The sequence below is a fragment of the Leuresthes tenuis genome, unplaced genomic scaffold (assembly GCF_036924035.1).
Source record: "Leuresthes tenuis unplaced genomic scaffold, fLeuTen1.0.hap1 SCAF_8, whole genome shotgun sequence".
In the NCBI taxonomy this organism is placed as follows: domain Eukaryota; kingdom Metazoa; phylum Chordata; class Actinopteri; order Atheriniformes; family Atherinopsidae; genus Leuresthes; species Leuresthes tenuis.
In genome coordinates, this window is record NW_027325362.1 from 17,834,872 (window position 1) to 17,853,557 (window position 18,686).

The 18,686-nt window shown below is 39.8% G+C and overlaps 1 protein-coding gene across 1 annotated transcript; it reads left to right on the top strand.

Moving 5' to 3' along the window:
* Positions 1-8,518: 8,518 nt before the first annotated feature.
* LOC140313168 (lutropin-choriogonadotropic hormone receptor-like) lies at positions 8,519-18,686 on the top strand. The gene is made up of 11 exons (XM_072391169.1): positions 8,519-8,697; positions 9,017-9,088; positions 11,378-11,452; positions 11,701-11,775; positions 13,292-13,366; positions 13,656-13,733; positions 13,904-13,972; positions 14,402-14,476; positions 16,516-16,704; positions 16,874-16,927; positions 17,549-18,686. Exons 1-11 carry the CDS (start codon positions 8,528-8,530, stop codon positions 18,684-18,686), a joined length of 2,070 nt encoding a protein of 689 aa, XP_072247270.1. The 5' UTR covers positions 8,519-8,527.

Below are 18,686 nucleotides of genomic sequence, written 5' to 3' on the forward strand. Positions count from 1 at the left end.
TCATTTAACCACAGTCTATAAACATCTGGGAGTTCCAGTTGGAGGAGGAATGTTGTCCCATTCTTGTTTGATATTGTAGCTGCTCAACAGTTCTGGGTCCTGTTTTATCATATTTTGCATTTCATGATGCCCCAAATGTTTTCAGTTGATGACCAGCGTGAGCGATCAGGACTTTTATACTGTGGAGCCATGCTGTTGTAACAGTAACAGAAGCAATATGCAGTTTAGCATTGTCCTGCTGAAATATGCAAGGCCTTCTCAGAAAAAATGTTGACAAGTAGGGGCATATGTTAATCTAAAATGTATTTATACTTTTCAGGCGTTGATGGTGCCTTTCCAGATGTACAAGTTGCCAGTACTATAGGCATTAAGTCACCCCAAAACCATCAGAGATGGGGCCTTTATAAGTGAGTGACCATAGAACAGTTTTCCACTTTCCCTCAGTCCATTTTAAATGAGCTTTGACTCAGGGAACACAGTAGTGTTTTTGGATCATGTTCACATATGGAATCTTCTTTACATGATTGAGCTTTGACCCGCATTTGTGGATGGGATGGTGAACTGTGTTCATAGACAGGGATTTCTAGAAGTGTCCATAAGCCCATGCAGTGATTTCCATGACAGAATCATGCCTGTCTTGTATGCAGTGCTGCCTGAGGGTATGAAGATCAAAACCATCTAGTATTAACTTTTGACTATGTCCCTTGCGTATAGAGATGTATCCAGATTTCCAAAATGTCTTGGTGATATCATATGTATATGATAGAATATTCAAGGTCTTCATAACTTTACATGAATCAGCATTTTTCCAAAACTGCTCTACAACCTTAGATGCAGTATGTTTTTTTGTTGTTTTCTTTTAGATTGCTGAACCTCTGTCCATCTTTACTTTGAGAGACTCTGCCCCTCTAAGGTGCTCTTTTCATACCCAATTATGTTATTGACCTGTTGCCATTTAACCATACCAGTTGCAAATCAAATTGTAAAATGTCTCTGTCATCATTTGATGTGGTTTTTACTGTGAATTATATATTGGTTTGACATTTTCAAATCATTGTGTTCAGTTTTAATTTACATTTCACACAGCATCCCAACCTTTTTGGAAGTTGGATTGCAGTAAAGGATGACATTATAGAGTAAAGCACAAGTTCGGCTTTGAATGCCACTGTAAAGTGGAAATATCACAAATGACATTAGTGCAGGATGTTACATAAGAGGTGGGCAAATTTCTTACTTAGTCAGAAAAATCACATTCAGACTCACTTATAAGAATCATGAGAGCTCAGTATGTACAAAAATAGTGTCCACAGATATAGGAGGTATACACGACCACCACAAAAAGAATTAGCTTTTCTTTTACTTTATTCCTTCAGTCTCAAAATGTTATAGGATTACCTAAATGTTCTTTGAGCATTTAACCAGTGTCCATGTGGTCATTTAACCAGTGTCCACGTTCAAGGCAGATGTTGAAATGTATTACATTCACAGTAGCTGGGAATAATAAATGGGTTTAACAGAATATGCTAAGAATACTGGTTGAAAAACAAAAACTTAACAGTCAGGACTCTCATAAACAGTTTAATACAGTGCCTTTCTCATGCACTGAGTAAATCCAAAAGTTTATCTAAAAACAGACTTAATGTCTAATCAGCATTTACACTATAATAAATGATCAGTGCATAGTTCCCTTGACTGAAGTTCCCTTCAGTTTTAATACAGTCTATTTGTTTCCGTTTCAGTAAAGCAGTAAAGTTTTGAGTAAGCTTGTCATTTTCAGTATGAATAAAGTTTCTTTCTTTTCTCTGTTTTCCTCATTCCTCTCTGGTGCAGTAATAACAAGTCAGCAGTATGTGGGGCTTGACCAGTCTAACTACTCTGCTTTACAGTATTTGCACGAAGGGTTCCTCCCCAAATAAATCAAGAGATCGATCAGACTGCTCACCATCTTTCATGCCAAATGGAAAAGCCAGGCTTCCAAAATCCAGCAATTCGCCATCTTTCTGCTAACAAACACATTTTCCCAATACTTGAGGAAAACAACTGCAGATGTTATTGCTGTATCAACAACTTCACCCTTTAATTTTATATTTTGGTCAATGTCACACAATCACAAACTGTTAATATTAGTTTTTAATAATGAAATGACCATTTCAAGCACACTTGCACTACTTTTTGACTTTTTTTTTCTTCAGAATCATGTAAAAGTTAAGGCACCTCTGGTAAATGCATGAACACTTTGAAATGATTACATTTCAAAGTTGGCTTTGTCTCCCAGATGAAAGCTAAAGATGATTAACTGATTATAAAATTTTGCTCAAGATTAACTGTGAGTTTCACACTTTTGCAGGTAAAATAAGTAACCCACAATACAAAAATACATTTGGAATAGCAGAAGCCATTTCTTGAAATGCTTCCCAAGCAGGCCAAATTGGGCAGTGTTTTTCTAAATTTTTCCACATGACTGCATATCTTTTTCTGTGTTCGGCGCTTTGCATGGTTTTGTTGATCATGTTTGTTTTCCTTGCAATATCAGCCTGTGTAACGGAAAGGGAGGAAAGAACATATAACAACGGTCCCAGTCAGATTTGATCCTCTTACATTGTGGCTACATGGGCAGTGAGTGGAATCCCCGATGAATTTGAATCAATCCATCACCAGCAGGTGTATTGAGCGGTTTGTGAGATTAATGCAGGCAGTCGCTTCATTAGAAATGTCATATGCTAACACTTTAAACTCTACCTGAAGAGTAGATCAATTGATCAGGACCACCCAGATATACAAGTAGATTTCTGAGCAAAAGAGCTCTGCAGTGTGGGAAAGAAATTCGATGATGTGCTCACTTATTTCATTTTGAACAACAGTTTATCCAAAATGTTGTGCTCTAAAACTAAGGTGCCACTGCCAGAGTAAGTTCTGCATGACACAACAAACAGTGTCTAAATGTTTTACATTTAGATTATTCGCAAAAGACTGACCTAATCCTCAATTATTTAAAACAAACAAAACAATTCTGGCTTGCATTCAATGTTTAGCTCATAAGGAGGGCATTAGGGTGGTGAAGGGAGCTACAGCAGCACACAGCAGTGACAAAGTGTATCAGCAGAGTAACAGTGACAGGAGAGAGATGAGGATTTGCGGCTTTATGCACCTGGATGTTATTAGCTGTTCTTAGAAAACCTCTATTTAATTTAAAAGTCTTTGTTGAGTCTGACACTGATGGAAACAAGTCGTTTGTCTCTGTCGAGCTGTAGCTACATTGAAAAATAAGACAAAAGGCATCCTCTGAACAAACTCTGAGTTCCTGCTGCCAATTACCTCAAATGCCACAGTGATGTGTGTTCACTCTTGAACTTTCTCTCTGAAAATGTCACTTTGTATGGAAACAGCAAGTAAACAGTATTTGACACTGACTGCTGCCTCTAATGACTGCAGGCTTGTTCTGCCTCTGTCTTTATGCGCTTTAATGATTGTGCTTTTATGGGGGGCACTGATGTGTTGTTTCGCACCATTGTTTTTTTTAATGCTTTCATGTTTTGTTTAATATTGTGTTTTATTGTTTAACACTAGCTGGTCCTAAACTGTCTAAGACTACATGGCATCATTTTGTGTCATGTCATCTTATATTATGTTGTTCTTCTGCACTCTACTTTTGTGCTCTGACAACCAGCAGGATGCTGAGAGGTCATTAGCCACCCACCCAGAGGTAAGAGACGGCTCTTTCCTCATAAAAGGAACCTCTAACAATAGTAACCAAGCAGGTTAAGGTGACAGCCTGAGCTGAGATCACACCTACTGATTATTATGCCACAACCTCACACATCTGAATTAGTCCACCTCACGCTTGACACAGTTATGGCTGTCAGCGTATTAGAGCTTCACGTCCTCAGCACCACTTTTACTTATATTCTCAGCATTTTCCCCATGGGAAAGCACAAGAAATATATAAATAGACAGTATATATCAAGATAAAACCTGAGAAATAAAAAAATATGTTAGTCTACCTGCAGAAGTTCAGACATGACCTCAGAGTAAAAGTCTCTGACCCTGCTCAGTGTAAACTTGACCTCATTCCTCTTCAGATAAACAGTAGCGTGTCTTCTTAGTGCTGGAAATGCAGTGTTAGCCAGCTCGGGTCTGCAGGTGCGTGCAAAATGTTCATAACAACTAGTGTGGACATTAATCACTGTTGGCACCACCACAACTATATATAGACCAATAAAGCAACACAAACCATTAACAAAGAAGATCAGAGAGACACAAATCACCTCAAACACACTACATGACAAAAAAATGACACGAAAAAACAACCATGACATGATCCAAAAGCACCTGCCCCTGCCCTGTCATGAAAGAGAAACTGAGGTCATTCAGTTACACAATCCCTCATCTTAAGTGGGTTATACTATGATTTTTGGGGTTTTCCCCTTCCTTGGTTTTCAAGTGTGAAGCAACAAAATTCAGACCCAATTAAGTTATTCTATCTCGCAAAAGACTCTTCTCCATAATGAACCAAAGGCTCACAGTGCTGACAGTTGGGTGTTGGGAAGTTTGGAGTGTCTGTGAATGTCTGTCTCTGGTCTTTTTGCTGAGTAACACATTGTCTGTGCTGTCAAACCCTGTCAACAATTCTTCCAACTACTTTACCAGGTTGATTTGGCATTGGGTCTGTCAGCGAGTGGGATCACTCTGATTTTCTGTTCAACTAGAAAAACTCAGGATTTCACCCATTTTTCTCATCCTAAAACTAAAACTCCTTGTCTATTGTCCAGGCTTTTCTTCCTGAACTTGACAACATCAGTATGAATCACATTTGCATAATGCCTGCCCTGTGGGTTGTTTGGCGTGCACTGAGCAAACAATGAGAGCGAAGTATGCTGCACTGGTGTACAGCATGAAAATTAAAGCATTTAAAAGTGTTTTTATGCAACAGTATGTAAATTTGATGAGCAAAACATTCTACAAGTATGCAGACAGAACTTGAGTCCCACAGTTCATGTCGCATTATTAGAAAAAGCTTTTTAAAATTGTAATTATTTCAGCTGTAGCTGTTCCATCTGTCCTCATAAATTTAAAAAGGCAAGGAAAGGGCTACTAAAGCCCAGCTATACTTGAGAAGCAGAAAAAATTTAACAATTGACACAGAGCAGCTATTAAAATAGGTGTAACTGCTCATTTGCCGCTGTCTGCCGAGCAAGCATGACATCATAAGGTGATGCGGCTTTAATTCTCAAATCAAGGCTGTATGCTTTCTCTCCCTGCTGTGCATGACCTCCTTAGTGTGAAGTGATGCACAGCATGGTGGTTAGCTTAAGGACGTGGGCAGTTGCATAAATCAGCCTCCCTCTCCCGGTCAGGGTTTTTTTTTCCCTTTTTTTTCTCTCTCTCTCTCTCTACAGGGTTAATCATACTGGAGCCTGGCAGTGTTCTAAGCTGAAAGGCTTACAAGAAATGCAAGAGTCTTGGTAAACAGTTCTGGGCAGTAACCTCACCGGGGAACTGAGAGTGCATGTATATGTGTGTGTGCATCTGTGTGTACGGTTGTTACGCTGCAGCAGTGAGAAGAAAGTGTCGTGGCTCTGTTGACACAGGTCACGGTGGCATGGCAGAGTGGCAGCATGAGAGAGCGGTAAATGGGGTCAGGGTCTCTGACAGCAGAGGAGACTCAGCTGACGATGTTGGTGACGCAAAGCCTTTGTTTGGCATGTTTGCATAAATGGGACTTTGGCTTGTTCTTGTAAGGTGCTGTAAAAGTGCACTTGTACGGCTGTGTTTAATTTGTATAATTGATTAACTTCTTTACTCAGCTTTACATTTCCAAGGCTGACAAGCCAAGAAGCAAAGGCACCCTGACTCAACTTTGTCTCTTTCCAGAGGTTACAAAAGTGCACACTATCTTAACTACAGAAGAAGCATATGTAATTTTGAAGAAAAAAAAGTGGAATAAGCCTTTTCAAGGACAATTAGAACAGCTGTGAGCCTTAAATTATAATATACAAAGAATAATCAGCTAGGACATAACACATCAGCCAAGCATCATTCTTAGAGTCAGCAAAAATCTGCTCTATCTGCTGTGTTCTCTGGTTGCTTTCACTGTTGTGGCTGCAATTTGAGGCCAAATTATCCTCCTTTCTTTATTAGAAAAAAAAAATGGATGGTCCAATGTTTACTGTGTTAAAGAAGGCAATAAAGAATGTGAGGTGGGTGTCACAAGTCAGTCACGTGTTGCGTTCCCGCCAGTGCTGAAGCTGTACAAATCCTGAATTCTGACTCCACGCGCTGAAGGATCAGCCTGTGAAATCACATCTCATGCTATTTCTAACAGCAAATGTCCGACATCCACCCACCGAAAAAAAATAAACGTGAATGTCATAAACACACATAAATATATTTCTCTATAAAAAACATAATTATTATCAGTATACTAACTCATGAAATCCACAATATTCGACTTCATATAATAAACACATCGCTAGATCTGATCGGAAGTCCTATATTTTGTATACTTTAATAAATTAACCAAAATAGGGAGATTCTGGTGCGTTACTGGCTTGTTCATTAGCAGATCTTGCATTCAGCTGTGACATTCGGCTACTCCAGGTGCGGTCCATCCTACCTCCATTTTCTTTCTCCTTCTCCTTTCTCCTCTACTGCATTTGACCATTTTCAGCCAGACAAAACAAAATCTAACCAGACAATAATGATCACAAATGGAAGTAAAGTTTGCATCAAATATATTACAACGAAAGCAACTAACCTCAGGTAACATATAGAAAGTATGGACATTTGTGTGTCAAGAAGATTGAGAACTCAAGTACAGATATCTAAAGAAAATTCCATTTAAGTATATTAGCAAAGCATTTGCACTTTGTTACTTCCAAACTCTATTTCCATGAAACCGGTGTAAAGGAGAGGTACATAAGGGTGGCATGGTGATGTGGTAGTAAACGCTGTCCTCTTATGGCAAGAAAGGTCCCCGATATGATTCTTGCCTGTGGCCTTTTCTCTGTGGAGTTTCCACGTTCTCCTCGCTGCTGTGTGTTGGTTTTCTCCAGGCACTCGTGATTCATCCCACAGTCCAAGGACATGCATGTTAATTGGTGATCTTATATTGAATGCTTACAATCATTTGCTTCTGCATTAGCCCTGTGATTGAGTAGTAATACTTTCTATGACTCAGCATATAAACTAAGTACACAAATACAGTGCACACTATAGTAAAACTTCAGCAGCAGCCTCAGTCTTGATTAACAGCAGGTTTATTATGTGTTGGGTTTTTAAATCACATCTGAATTCTGGTGTGCAATTTGTGGCATCATTCAGTAATTAAGTGAAATAAAATCCCACTTCATTTAGAACTGACTCATTGGAAGTGAGGTATGCTGCCTTCAAGTACACTTGTACTTTCCCAGTTTATTCTCAAAATGTAACTTGTTTTCTTCCTAGCTATTTTGTTATTTACATAGATACAATCTAATGCACTCCAGTGCATAAACCCTCCCACATAGCCTGCCTTATGACAATATGATTTAATGCTGGGCTATATTTAGGGAGTGCACAACAATTTACTGACGTGCCGTGCATAACCTAAAGTTGTTTTATACAGTATAAACCGTAAATAGTTTGTCGTGATTGTTTTGGTTAGATCACGGACACTATGAACTAGTGTTAAAGGGGAACAAAACAGGTATTGTAATTTAATAACAAAAACAAAAAAAGTTTGGACAGTGTGGGAAATGCAAATGTGAAAAGAAAGAAAATCAGTTATTCTTACATTTACATTGGCTCTAATTTAATCGCAGACAGAATGAATCACTCATCAGTTTCATTCTTATTGTTAGGGTGATCTTTGTTGGGATAGTAAAGCTTTTACCACTTTGTAATGTCTCCATTTCTTTTCAGAACAATTAAGGCACTGAGGACACCAAAATAAGAAGCATTTAACATGATTTATGAGCACCTGCATTTTGTTTGCAGACAACTTTTAAATCAGATTTTGTCACATTAGCATAAAATCTTCATGTGTGAGGTGACTTTTTTTTATCAATTCCGAGATATATGAAAAGAAAGTTTCAACTATCCGAGTAAATCGTCTCTTGTGGATCACCACTGAAAAGGTCAAAAAGGTAACTTTTCTCTCTTAATTAGACCAGTGACACAGTGACTTCCCCACATCTCTTTTAACAGCAGCATTTAGCAGAGCTCTTCCGCTCTCCACCCACCAAACGTCACCTATGTGCTGTTCAGCTGTCAAAGAAAATTTCGCCCGTGTTTCACTTTGATAGTTGTTCCACAGAGAGAGCAATTTCAATTACGACAGCACTTGAAGGCAGCAGCACATCCTCACCTTCACACAGAGTGAGGAATTACTTAGCCTTGTCCCTTTGGCCTGGGATGATAAAGCCAGATAATTTTTTCCTGAGTGGCGTTTTATCCCCAAGTTCGTGAGGACTCTGAGCCGAGTTTTCATATTTATTCTCAATTCTCTACTCAACTTAATTCCGTAGGGATCACCGGCCCGGTGTCACACATGGCTCCCCGGGCGGTCTGGCTCTTGGTCACGCTGTCCTGTGCCCTGAATGTGTGTCCCGGCTGGTCTTATACCTGTCCAACCATCTGCCGCTGCACCGCCGACACGTTTCAGTGCAACAGAGACACTCAGCTGGCCTCACGGACAGGAGCGACATCTGTGCTCCGACTGTAAGTAACCCAAACTTTCTGCATGCGCAGCAGGTGAAAGACACAGAAATCCACCCGAAAAAAAGAGTCAGGGGCATTTTATACCGAGCCCATCACTTACACTGGTGTTACTTTATTGACTTTTTGATTTATTGTGTGTGGTCTCACTTTCTCCAATTACTGTCACTATTGAATTTTTCTTAGGACCATTGTCAGAAGATAAATACAGAGTAGTTTTCAGAGAAAACCCAAAGTGACGTTTGTGTAGTATGTTTTCCTGTTTCCATTATATGTAGCAGCATAAATGTGGATTTAACTGCTTTCCTCACGGATCCTACAGAAGGCTCCCCCATCTGCCCTTGAAACAAGTTCCCACTCATGCCTTCAGGGAGCTGATCAACATTACTATCATGTAAGTTGTTTTGGGGTTTTTTTTTCTTCTTTTTTTCCTAATTCATAGAAGGAGAAATGTATCGTAGTGGTTGATATTTCATTCAAATGTACATTTTAAGGAAACACAACTACTGATAGACTCTGAGACACACAAGTACGCTTGGGAAAAGAAAAACAAAAAGGAAATTGGCTCAAACTGGTCTGCGTGTGTTGAGATTTTGTTTCAAAACTGTTTTTCTCTAACGGACCACTCTTCGCTTAATTAGCTGTTACATGAGGTATTTGCCAGATGTTTTAATATTGATCTAAAATGTATTATTTCCAAACATTCTAGTGTTGCGCAGAGGAGTTTACCTCCTATGCCATGTTTAGATAAAGAACAAGCCCTTCCATCTCGCTTCCATCCTGAAGGTTTTCTCTTTATATCTCCACGTCCTATCTATTGTGATTGGCTTTAGACCCGATGATCAGGAGCACTTGCATTTAGAATAAACCAAAAATATGTCAAAGGTAAGCTGGCCATATTCGTTGTATCGTTACTCCGTATTCTTGAACAGAGACGGAACATTTTTCAGCACCCATTATTTGATCCCCGAATTCTATTGTCCTGATACATACTTTCACTGTGCGATATCAAAAATGAAGCAGGTACCTACACAGGGCTTATAATTAAGTTCAAACTGCAGACCAAACTACTCTTCATTACCAGTTGATTTTAGCATCAGCATTTGGCCTAATAGTAACTTAAATTCATGTCAATACTTTCTGCCAGTGACAAATAGTGAGCTGATGCTAGAAACCTGCGACTGTGTATTGAGTTTATAAGAGAAGATTACGACTACCAATTGCATTGCCAGCAATATATCAGTCATGTGCCAATGCAGACTACGTCAGGCTCAGAAAAACTAAGTGGATGGCTAAAATCATTACTTTGAAAGGAGGAGGCAACTTTAATTGAGCCTTTATTTTGGCAAAACTGCATGGAGCTGTGCGGTGGACTATCAGTGGCGAAATAATCCAGGCACACCAGTAAATCCACTAAGAAATGGCTCATAAAGAAGAAATGGAGGGTTTACGGAATGACCTCGTCGCTGCCAAGATTTGAATCATGCCGAAATGCTGCAGGAAGGTCAAATCATGAGATGCTCGTAAGAAAACCTTCAAACACTTTCAAGAGTTTTCAAACTAAAGTGCGGGGAAAGGGGGTCACACATATCAGGGAGATGTCAGAGACTTGTGGACAATTATGCAAAATACCAACAAGAAGAGGGGGGGGAAAGGGGACAGTCCTAGCTTCTGAACTTTTTTTTCTTTAACTTTTTCTATAGAAAAATGTTACAGCCAACCCTTTTCAAGCCGAGCTGTGTCATGCTCTGCTCCTCAGGGACACGCCTCATCTGTCTCAGATACTTACTACACTCGAACGTGATTGCTTCATCAAGTTTCAAATTTAGCCTAAATCTTAAAATACTTTAGCTCCATTTAAGTCAAAGTGAATTTAATGTCTTGGAGCTGCCGTCCTTTATTTTCTCAGCTCATAAAGCCCGTGTCAAGGTGAACTGACATGAGAGGGGCTGTGGGGTTTGCCATCAGTGACGCATACTTGAAATCACAGCACCGCTTTACTTAGATGATTATGTGAAAAGGCTTTTATGAACTGTAAATGGTAATTCTGACACTATACGTAATCCAATCACGAGAAACGATGAAAGAAAGGAGGCTATGCAGCACAGATGGAGTCATTTAATTGTGTCTTGGTTAGAAATGGAAGCACTGTGACTTTATCCTTAGAAAAGCGTTGGCTGATTACAGCCAGAGTGGGAGTCGAAAATGTTGATTACAAACAGATGATGGAGAGCGTTTTGTGAAGTCAGCCATCAGACAACAAAGGGATCAAGGACAAATCAAGAAGTCTTGTTGACTTTGTTTGTCTCTAAACACCTTTGTTTATTCCTCCTTTTTTTTAAATATAATTACTCCATCTTCCTGGCCTGGATGCATCTGTGATGCATGCTTGGAACACTTCCAAGGATGAGGTCCAGCATGTGTGTGTAGTGTCCTAGAAAGTATGAGCTGTTGGCGGTGGTACATTGATATTTCCCTCATGGTTTGCGAGCCTGTATAAATCAACCCTCTTTGTTTATTTTATTTTATTTTATTTTTTTACATAGAATGCATTGAAAACTCAGCAACCCAAACCTTGCACTGCGCATTGGCAGCAGCTTGATCCGAGATGTTGCGAGAGTAATTTGATTAGCATCTTTTCTTAATTTGTCAACTAATGTGGAGCCATTTCTTTGCACCACAGAGAGATCTCCCAGAGCAACTGCATCACGCATATACAGAGACATGCTTTCCTCTCCCTCCACAGTCTGATGGAAATGTAAGCTAAGTGACACATTACCTTGGTCCACATGTCACATTCAGACATGACAAAAGCAATTATTCATTTGAACAGCTGGTATGCATTTTATTTAAGTTTCGTGGGATTAGTCTGTCAGCTACAAAGCAGCATGCTTAATCCTCAACTTTCAGAGTGGCTGATGCATGAATGGGTTTTTCTTGTTTGTTGACAGTCACTGACAAGAACATTGTAATTACTAATATGTGTACTCATTGTCATTCCCATAGTTCCTTGCAGAATATCAACAGTCTGAGGGTTATTGAAAGAGGTGCATTCGCTGACCTGCCGAGGCTGGAATATTTGTAAGTCACCTTGTTTTACATATTTCATCCGTTTAAACAAGCAAAGGAGTCAGTCTAATTCGCTCCAGTCAAGACTTTCTCAAACCTTATGCGACAACGTTAATTTTACATTGACTGGGAATTCCAAAGTCTGCAATGATGCCTACGGAGGGAATCAAAGTGAATTTTTTATTTGTTCGAAATGTTTTTAATAATTTATCATTTTGAGAGAATGAATCATACAGTCATGGTAAAGAGTGTTTCTTTCATTTATAAGGTTCTATGTAAAACCAAAGTTGTGATTTTTGGACATAATGCACAGAACCATGTTACCAAAGTCTTTTAGAGTCAAATAGGAGTGCATCAACAGCTAAAGCTTGGCAACAATTGGGTCATCTAACAGGATATTAATTACAATTGTTTACGATTAAATATTAATTAATAATTTATACACACAAATATACAGTGGCTGAGAAAACAAAAGAGTCAAGCTGTCAGTCTAGACCCAAATCTGATTGAAACATTGAAAAAAAAAAAAAAAAAAGTCTGCAAATCTCAATGTACAATCGCAACTTGATAAAGAAAAGTGGGCCAAAATTCCATCCCAACAATATGAGAGACTGATACCATTACAGAAAAAATTATTACTTCAAGTTATTACTGCTAAAGGTGGTTCTACAAGGTAGTGAATCACAGAGTGTACTTTTGCACACTGCCTCTGCATTTTCTGTTACTTGTTAGATAATGACACGGTGTAAAATTGCATGTGTCGTTCATCTGAGGTAATTCCAAGACCTGATGAGCATTGGCTTATGATATCTGAAAAGTAAAACCTTAGAACTGAAACAGAATATAGTTCTTACTTTGACTGCACAGGCACAACCGCAGCGGCATCAATATTTAATCAGCAGGCCGACTGAATACACCTGCAAGAGCACAATCACACTCCTGGGTTCACGACAGCAGCAGAATCTGCACCTGTATGCAAAGCAAGCCAGGGCTGGCAGCACGGTGGGGACAAAGAAAATGTGCTCCAATGACTGCACAGTTTGAGCTGGAGATGATTTCACGATAAATTCAATTTAATCTGCTGTGGTTTAGGAAGCGCACAAAGAAGAGCTCAGTGTGTGGTGCGATGGTGAGAAACAGAATTATCGAATGTTAAAAACATCACCAACGTAACCTAGAAAGCATTTTTTTTTATATTTGGTATTTAATAACTCTTTGGCAACAACAGTGACTACGGCCATCGACAGTTCCCCCTTTCCTCTACCCCCAAACAGTTTCATCTCAATTTAAGGTTGTTAGAAGATACCAATTAACCCATCACACTATTCTACATTATTATTCTGTGCACAAAAAGTGTCAATCTAAAGATATTCTCCAATTAATAAGTGTGTGTTATGAGCAGAAAATGGTTTGTTTTGTTGACCTGGCCCCTGAAATGCAATCTCCAGCTTTGTGACAGTTTGTGGGTATTTAAAGCTTTATCCTCGTCCATTCGTGATCACTTGTCTCTGTCGTACATTCCTTACAGGAGCATCTCTAACACAGGCATGGTGCATTTTCCAGACTTCTCAGCCATCGCTTCCTTGGCACCAAATTTCATCCTGTAAGTAATGCCATTTAAAAATGATGTCTCCCTAACCTGGATTAGTGTCCTTCAGCATGTTCCAAAACTGCATGTTCTTCCTATCACAATTCTCAGCAGAGCTTTTTATTCCAAGGCCTAGTTTTACTCTTATTCTATCAATGTCACATTGCCAACCACCCTGCTGGAAACACTGTTCAACTGTGTAACAGTTCAAACTGCGCTCATATGTATGAAAATGCAAAAGTTTTTTGCCTGACTGAAAAATGAAGCTAAACAGCTTAAATGAATAAATCTCCGGCGCCTGCAGAGACATGGCTGACAACACGAGGATCGACATCATTCCGCCCAATTCCTTTCAAGGCATCACAAAGGAGTATGTTGACATGTGAGTACAGACCCACAATCCTTTTTTGTTACCACATTATCTCAGCTAAGAGCAACACTTTGTCACCATTTCTTAGGAATGTTTATTGATGTGCCTTATATAATTGAATGTTCAGTTCTCTGACCTCGGTGATAGCGAAGCAGAATTTATAACACTGTGTCCCTCGACAGGAACCTGGTTAGAAACGGCTTCAAGGAAATAAAATCTCATGCATTCAATGGGACCAAGCTCAACACACTGTAAGCAGTTCCATGAAGAAATTTGCCTCTTACAGATACACTTTTAACAATCAAGCATGTCCCTGTCCGCTGTTCAAGCCTTTCTTGCTCTAATCATAAAAACTGAGTGTACCAGTAAACAAACCTTATGCAAGACTAAACAAAGATAGGATGCCCTGTTGTTTTCTTGTCTTGCCCCATAATGCTGGAAGTTGATGAGGACGAAATATGCACAGACACCCTGCTGTCTTAAAATAATGCTTATCCTCTTCAGTGTCAACTCGAGAAAACAAAAAGTAGATGAATAATGGTTTGGGGGCATTGTTGGTCATTACCGTGTCAGCTTCAGTTTCTTTTCATATTGTGTGTTAAAAAGAAAAGTACAGTTTGAGCTTGAGGTTACATTCATTGGTTGTTGTCCCCCCCTCCCCCTCCCTTTATGTCTTGTAGAATTTTGAGAGACAACGCGTATCTCAGTTGCATTGAAGAAAACGCTTTTGAAGGAGCCACAGGTCCAAGTTATCTGTAAGTCACAAAGCAGTCTGACGGTTAATAATTTCACATTAGCTACAGTAAACAGTCGGGCACACATCCTCTCAGCTTTGCAGAACTTTCACTATTGCTTTTCGGATGTTTCGTATGCCGCAAGTGTGCCGTAACATTTTGTGCATGTAAAAGGTCTAAGGCAGTCCAAAACCTTCAAAGCGAGTTAATCTCACTCACAGAAAAGACTTCTCCTGAACTGAACTGCTTGATACACTGTTTTCAGTGTATCTGGTGTCCTGGTGGTGTTCGCATTCGTTACTTGTTTGTGCCACCAGCAGCTCTGCTCAACTACCCACTGGAAATAATTCACGTCAGAGTAATAGGAGAAAAACATTTTAAATCCTGACCTAATGAAAGAAATTGTGTCCTAAAGCAAGTAAAGTGTTTTGGAGGCATTTTAAGAGACATGACAAAACATTGATTTCCATGAGTAAAGTCACAAGACTGATGCTTTGTTAAAGGTTCCGCCTCCCCTCTGAACCACATCTACTCACTAAACGTTCTCAGCCAAAACCTCTTGCTAAACGTGCCACAGGTTTTGTTTTCGGCTGCAAGTGAACACCATATTCATTGTGCACTCTCAGCATCTCAATACCAGACCCAGTAGATTTCCATTATTTTTCGCTTCTCCACTAATCTGAGCTCATTTATAGCAGAATTCCCGATAAATGGCTGCAAACTGACTGATAAACTTTCAGTTTATTTAGTAAGACAATGGGAAAAGTGAAATAGTGACTGACGCCTCATTTAAACCCAGTCAATGTAAACCAGCCTTCAGTTACTCAGCCCCTTACACATCCCCGTGCAGAATTTTGGAAATGGCAACTCTGGGATGGTGGGAGAAAGTTGCATTTCAGGTTGAGTATTTCAGGCCGAGGGTGACGTGACTTGCTGCAGCAGTGCACAAAATAAGAAAAATGTGGTCTCTGAAATTCAAGGCATGTATACCCATTCCGGCAAACCCAAAAAATATCATTTTGAACCTGTAAATGAGGATAATGTGGACACTAAAGCATTTTCAGCCAATTCCTTTGGTTTTAGACACCAATACTAACTCCTAAATAGTCATGGAGTTGGGCAGACTAGTTCTGAACTAAATCTTTAGATAAATTCTCTCATTTTTTCAAATGTACCTTTTTAAGTTGATGTGCAGCAGAGTGTTGACAGTTTTGTAAATGTACACTTTACTTAATGGATCATTTCTACTTTATTCAAATAATACCAGCTGTGAATATAAATTAATCTACAAAGTAATTAGAAAATATATCTGCTCGGTAAACTAATGAAGTGAAAATTACAATTGCCATGTACTGCATTGAACAACAAAGAAACAAAAGCTTGCAATTATGCTATAAATGCACTTGTTTTTCCAACACAGTTAGAAATTATTTTGTTAAATCAACGGAATTAAGGCGATTATATTTGAACTGTGTCAAGAAGCAAGATTAACGTGCATAATAATATTTGATTCGTTGTCAAACGATTAGGGCGGTGACAGCCTGTCTGTGTAAACAACCAAGAAGCAAGACTGCTAAATGCTGATTAGCAAGAAAGAGTAAAGTCTGTGGCACACACCGCTCACAAGGTCTCCGATTGCAAGCAACTCTGTGTGGTAAATGTGAAATTGCCCCCCTTACCCTGCATGGGAATTTGTGAAATGCCAAACACACTCTCTTTACATGTGTGGGATCCGGTGTGGCCATATTTGGTGTCCAAGTAATGCAGTCGAAGCAGATTTACCGTGTTTGCTTTGCTTTGGATTTTAGTATTCATTTAGCAAATACAACTTATTGTAGGTGCTAAAGCTGGTATTGTGATTCAAATTAGGAAAAGAAAAATAGCTTCTCTTGTTGATAGAGCAGCTTTGTACTCGTTCTCACAGATTTCAAGTGGCAAATTGAAAATGACCAGATCAAAGCTCTGATAATGGCTTAAAGATCCTGTGCATTACTCATCATTTTTACTAATCCTCATTGAAATGCATGTCTGCATTCTCTCTGTTTGTGTGTGTGATTCAGGGATGTTTCCTTCACAGCTCTGAGTTCCCTGCCACCTAAAGGGTTGAGGCAGGTAAGATCTCTGAAAGCCAGTTCTGCCTTTGCCCTGAAGAGCCTCCCTCCATTAGAAAGCCTGGATGAGCTGATGGAGGCTGAGCTCACATACCCCAGCCACTGCTGTGCCTTCCACACATGGCGTCGGATACAAAGGTAACCGAGCACAGCTCCCAACTATGTAACAAATCCATCCCTATCAGCCTAAACATCCAAAGAACTGTCCAGTTAATACAGATCATCAGTTAGCTGGTAATTAGCTGAGTTTATTGGCACTTTGTGCAATCTAACCTTTTCTTCTGCTCTTTTATTTTTTATTTAAAAGGGAAAGTGCCTCAAAGAACTTCACAAAGTTTTGTGATCTCAGTGAAACAGAAACGTAAGTCACTTCCTGCTAAAACTAGCAACTATCCTCACATGTATCTCAAAACTGGTGAACTGATGCAACTCATTTGTGGAAAGAATTTGAGATGCTGTATCCTCATTTACACATTATGGAACCATTGATGATGAACAGGAGGAAAATTAGAAATACTAGCAAGAACTTGGAAATCATAAAAGTAAATATTTGATCACACCAGCTGCAACATCCTTCAACCTCCTGATGTTCCAACCATAAGAATTCATTAGTCATTACATTATTAAATGAGCACTTGGTGCTCATCTGTTGCATCATCTTATAGGTTTTCATTCCAACCTGAATGACTGCCTTGTAATGACTCATAACTACATCTTGCACAGTTGTGAAATCTTCTACAAAAATCTACTAACAGACATTGTGCTCAAAAATACTATAAAAGCAGCATTAGCTACTGTATCGTCTCTTTTTTTTAAATAAATATCCCTCCCAGTCTGTAGTCTTAATGTAAGAGCTAATTCTGTCTCTTTGCATGATGCTTTAAATTTAATGACTGCTGCATAAATAGTTTAATTGCTAACAATCATCATTTGCATTTGTCCATTTTCTGATATTTTAATGGTAATATTGTGTATTTTTCAGAGAGCCCACTGATGACAGCATGAATCTTATCAACTTCCAGTATCCAGAACTGGAATTTGATTGTCATGACAATCCCTTTATGTGCACACCAAAGCCAGATGCTTTTAATCCCTGTGAGGACCTGCTGGGCTTTCCCCTCTTGCGATGTCTGACCTGGATAATTACCGTTTTCGCTGTGGTCGGTAACCTTGCTGTTCTAGTCATACTGTTTATTAGCCACCACAAGCTCACCATCTCCCGATTTCTCATGTGCAATCTGGCCTTTGCTGACCTGTGCATGGGGCTCTATCTGATGCTAATTGCCTTCATGGACAACCACTCCCGTCATGAATATTACAACCATGCCACGGACTGGCAGACAGGGCCTGGATGCAGCACGGCTGGATTTTTGACCGTATTTGCAAGTGAGCTATCGGTATACACACTGACTGTGATTAGCCTCGAACGCTGTCACACCATCACCAACGCCATGCATGTCAACAAGAGGCTGCGGATGCACCACGTGACAGCCATGATGGGGGCAGGCTGGGCCTTCTCTCTGCTGGTTGCCTTGCTCCCTCTTGTGGGCGTCAGTAGTTACAGCAAAGTGAGCATCTGTCTGCCCATGGACATCGACACTCTGGGTTCTCAGGTTTACGTGGTGGTTGTTCTCATCCTGAATGTTGTTGCTTTCCTAGTGGTATGCTACTGCTACATATGCATATATCTCAGTGTTCACAAACCAGAGCACTCCGACCGTCATGGAGACGCCAAGATTGCCAAACGCATGGCTGTGCTCATTTTCACAGACTTTCTGTGCATGGCACCGATCTCCTTTTTCGCCATCTCTGCAGCCCTGCGTATGCCCCTCATAACTGTGTCTCACGCCAAGATCCTGCTCGTCCTCTTCTATCCCATCAACTCCCTCTGCAACCCTTTCTTGTACACCATCTTCACACGGGCTTTTAGAAAGGACGTGTGCCAGCTGGTGAGTCGCTGCAGCTGCTGCCATGCCAACACTGACTTCTATAGATCACAGACTCTGGCATCACAACAAACCTGCACACACAAAGTGGCCAACAGAAACCCTCACTCATTTAGCTTTTATGCCCATCACATTAAGATGAAGGGTTGTTTTTTAAGTAAAGGAGCCACATGA

Excerpts from the sequence above, each read along its gene's own strand:
- LOC140313168 (XM_072391169.1), top strand. The coding sequence starts at position 8,528 with ATGGCTCCCCGGGCGGTCTGGCTCTTGGTCACGCTGTCCTGTGCCCTG. Across the intron at positions 11,453-11,700 it reads CTCCACAGTCTGATGGAAAT|TTCCTTGCAGAATATCAACA; the intron begins GTAAGCTAAGTG and ends TCATTCCCATAG. Across the intron at positions 16,928-17,548 it reads GATCTCAGTGAAACAGAAAC|AGAGCCCACTGATGACAGCA; the intron begins GTAAGTCACTTC and ends TGTATTTTTCAG.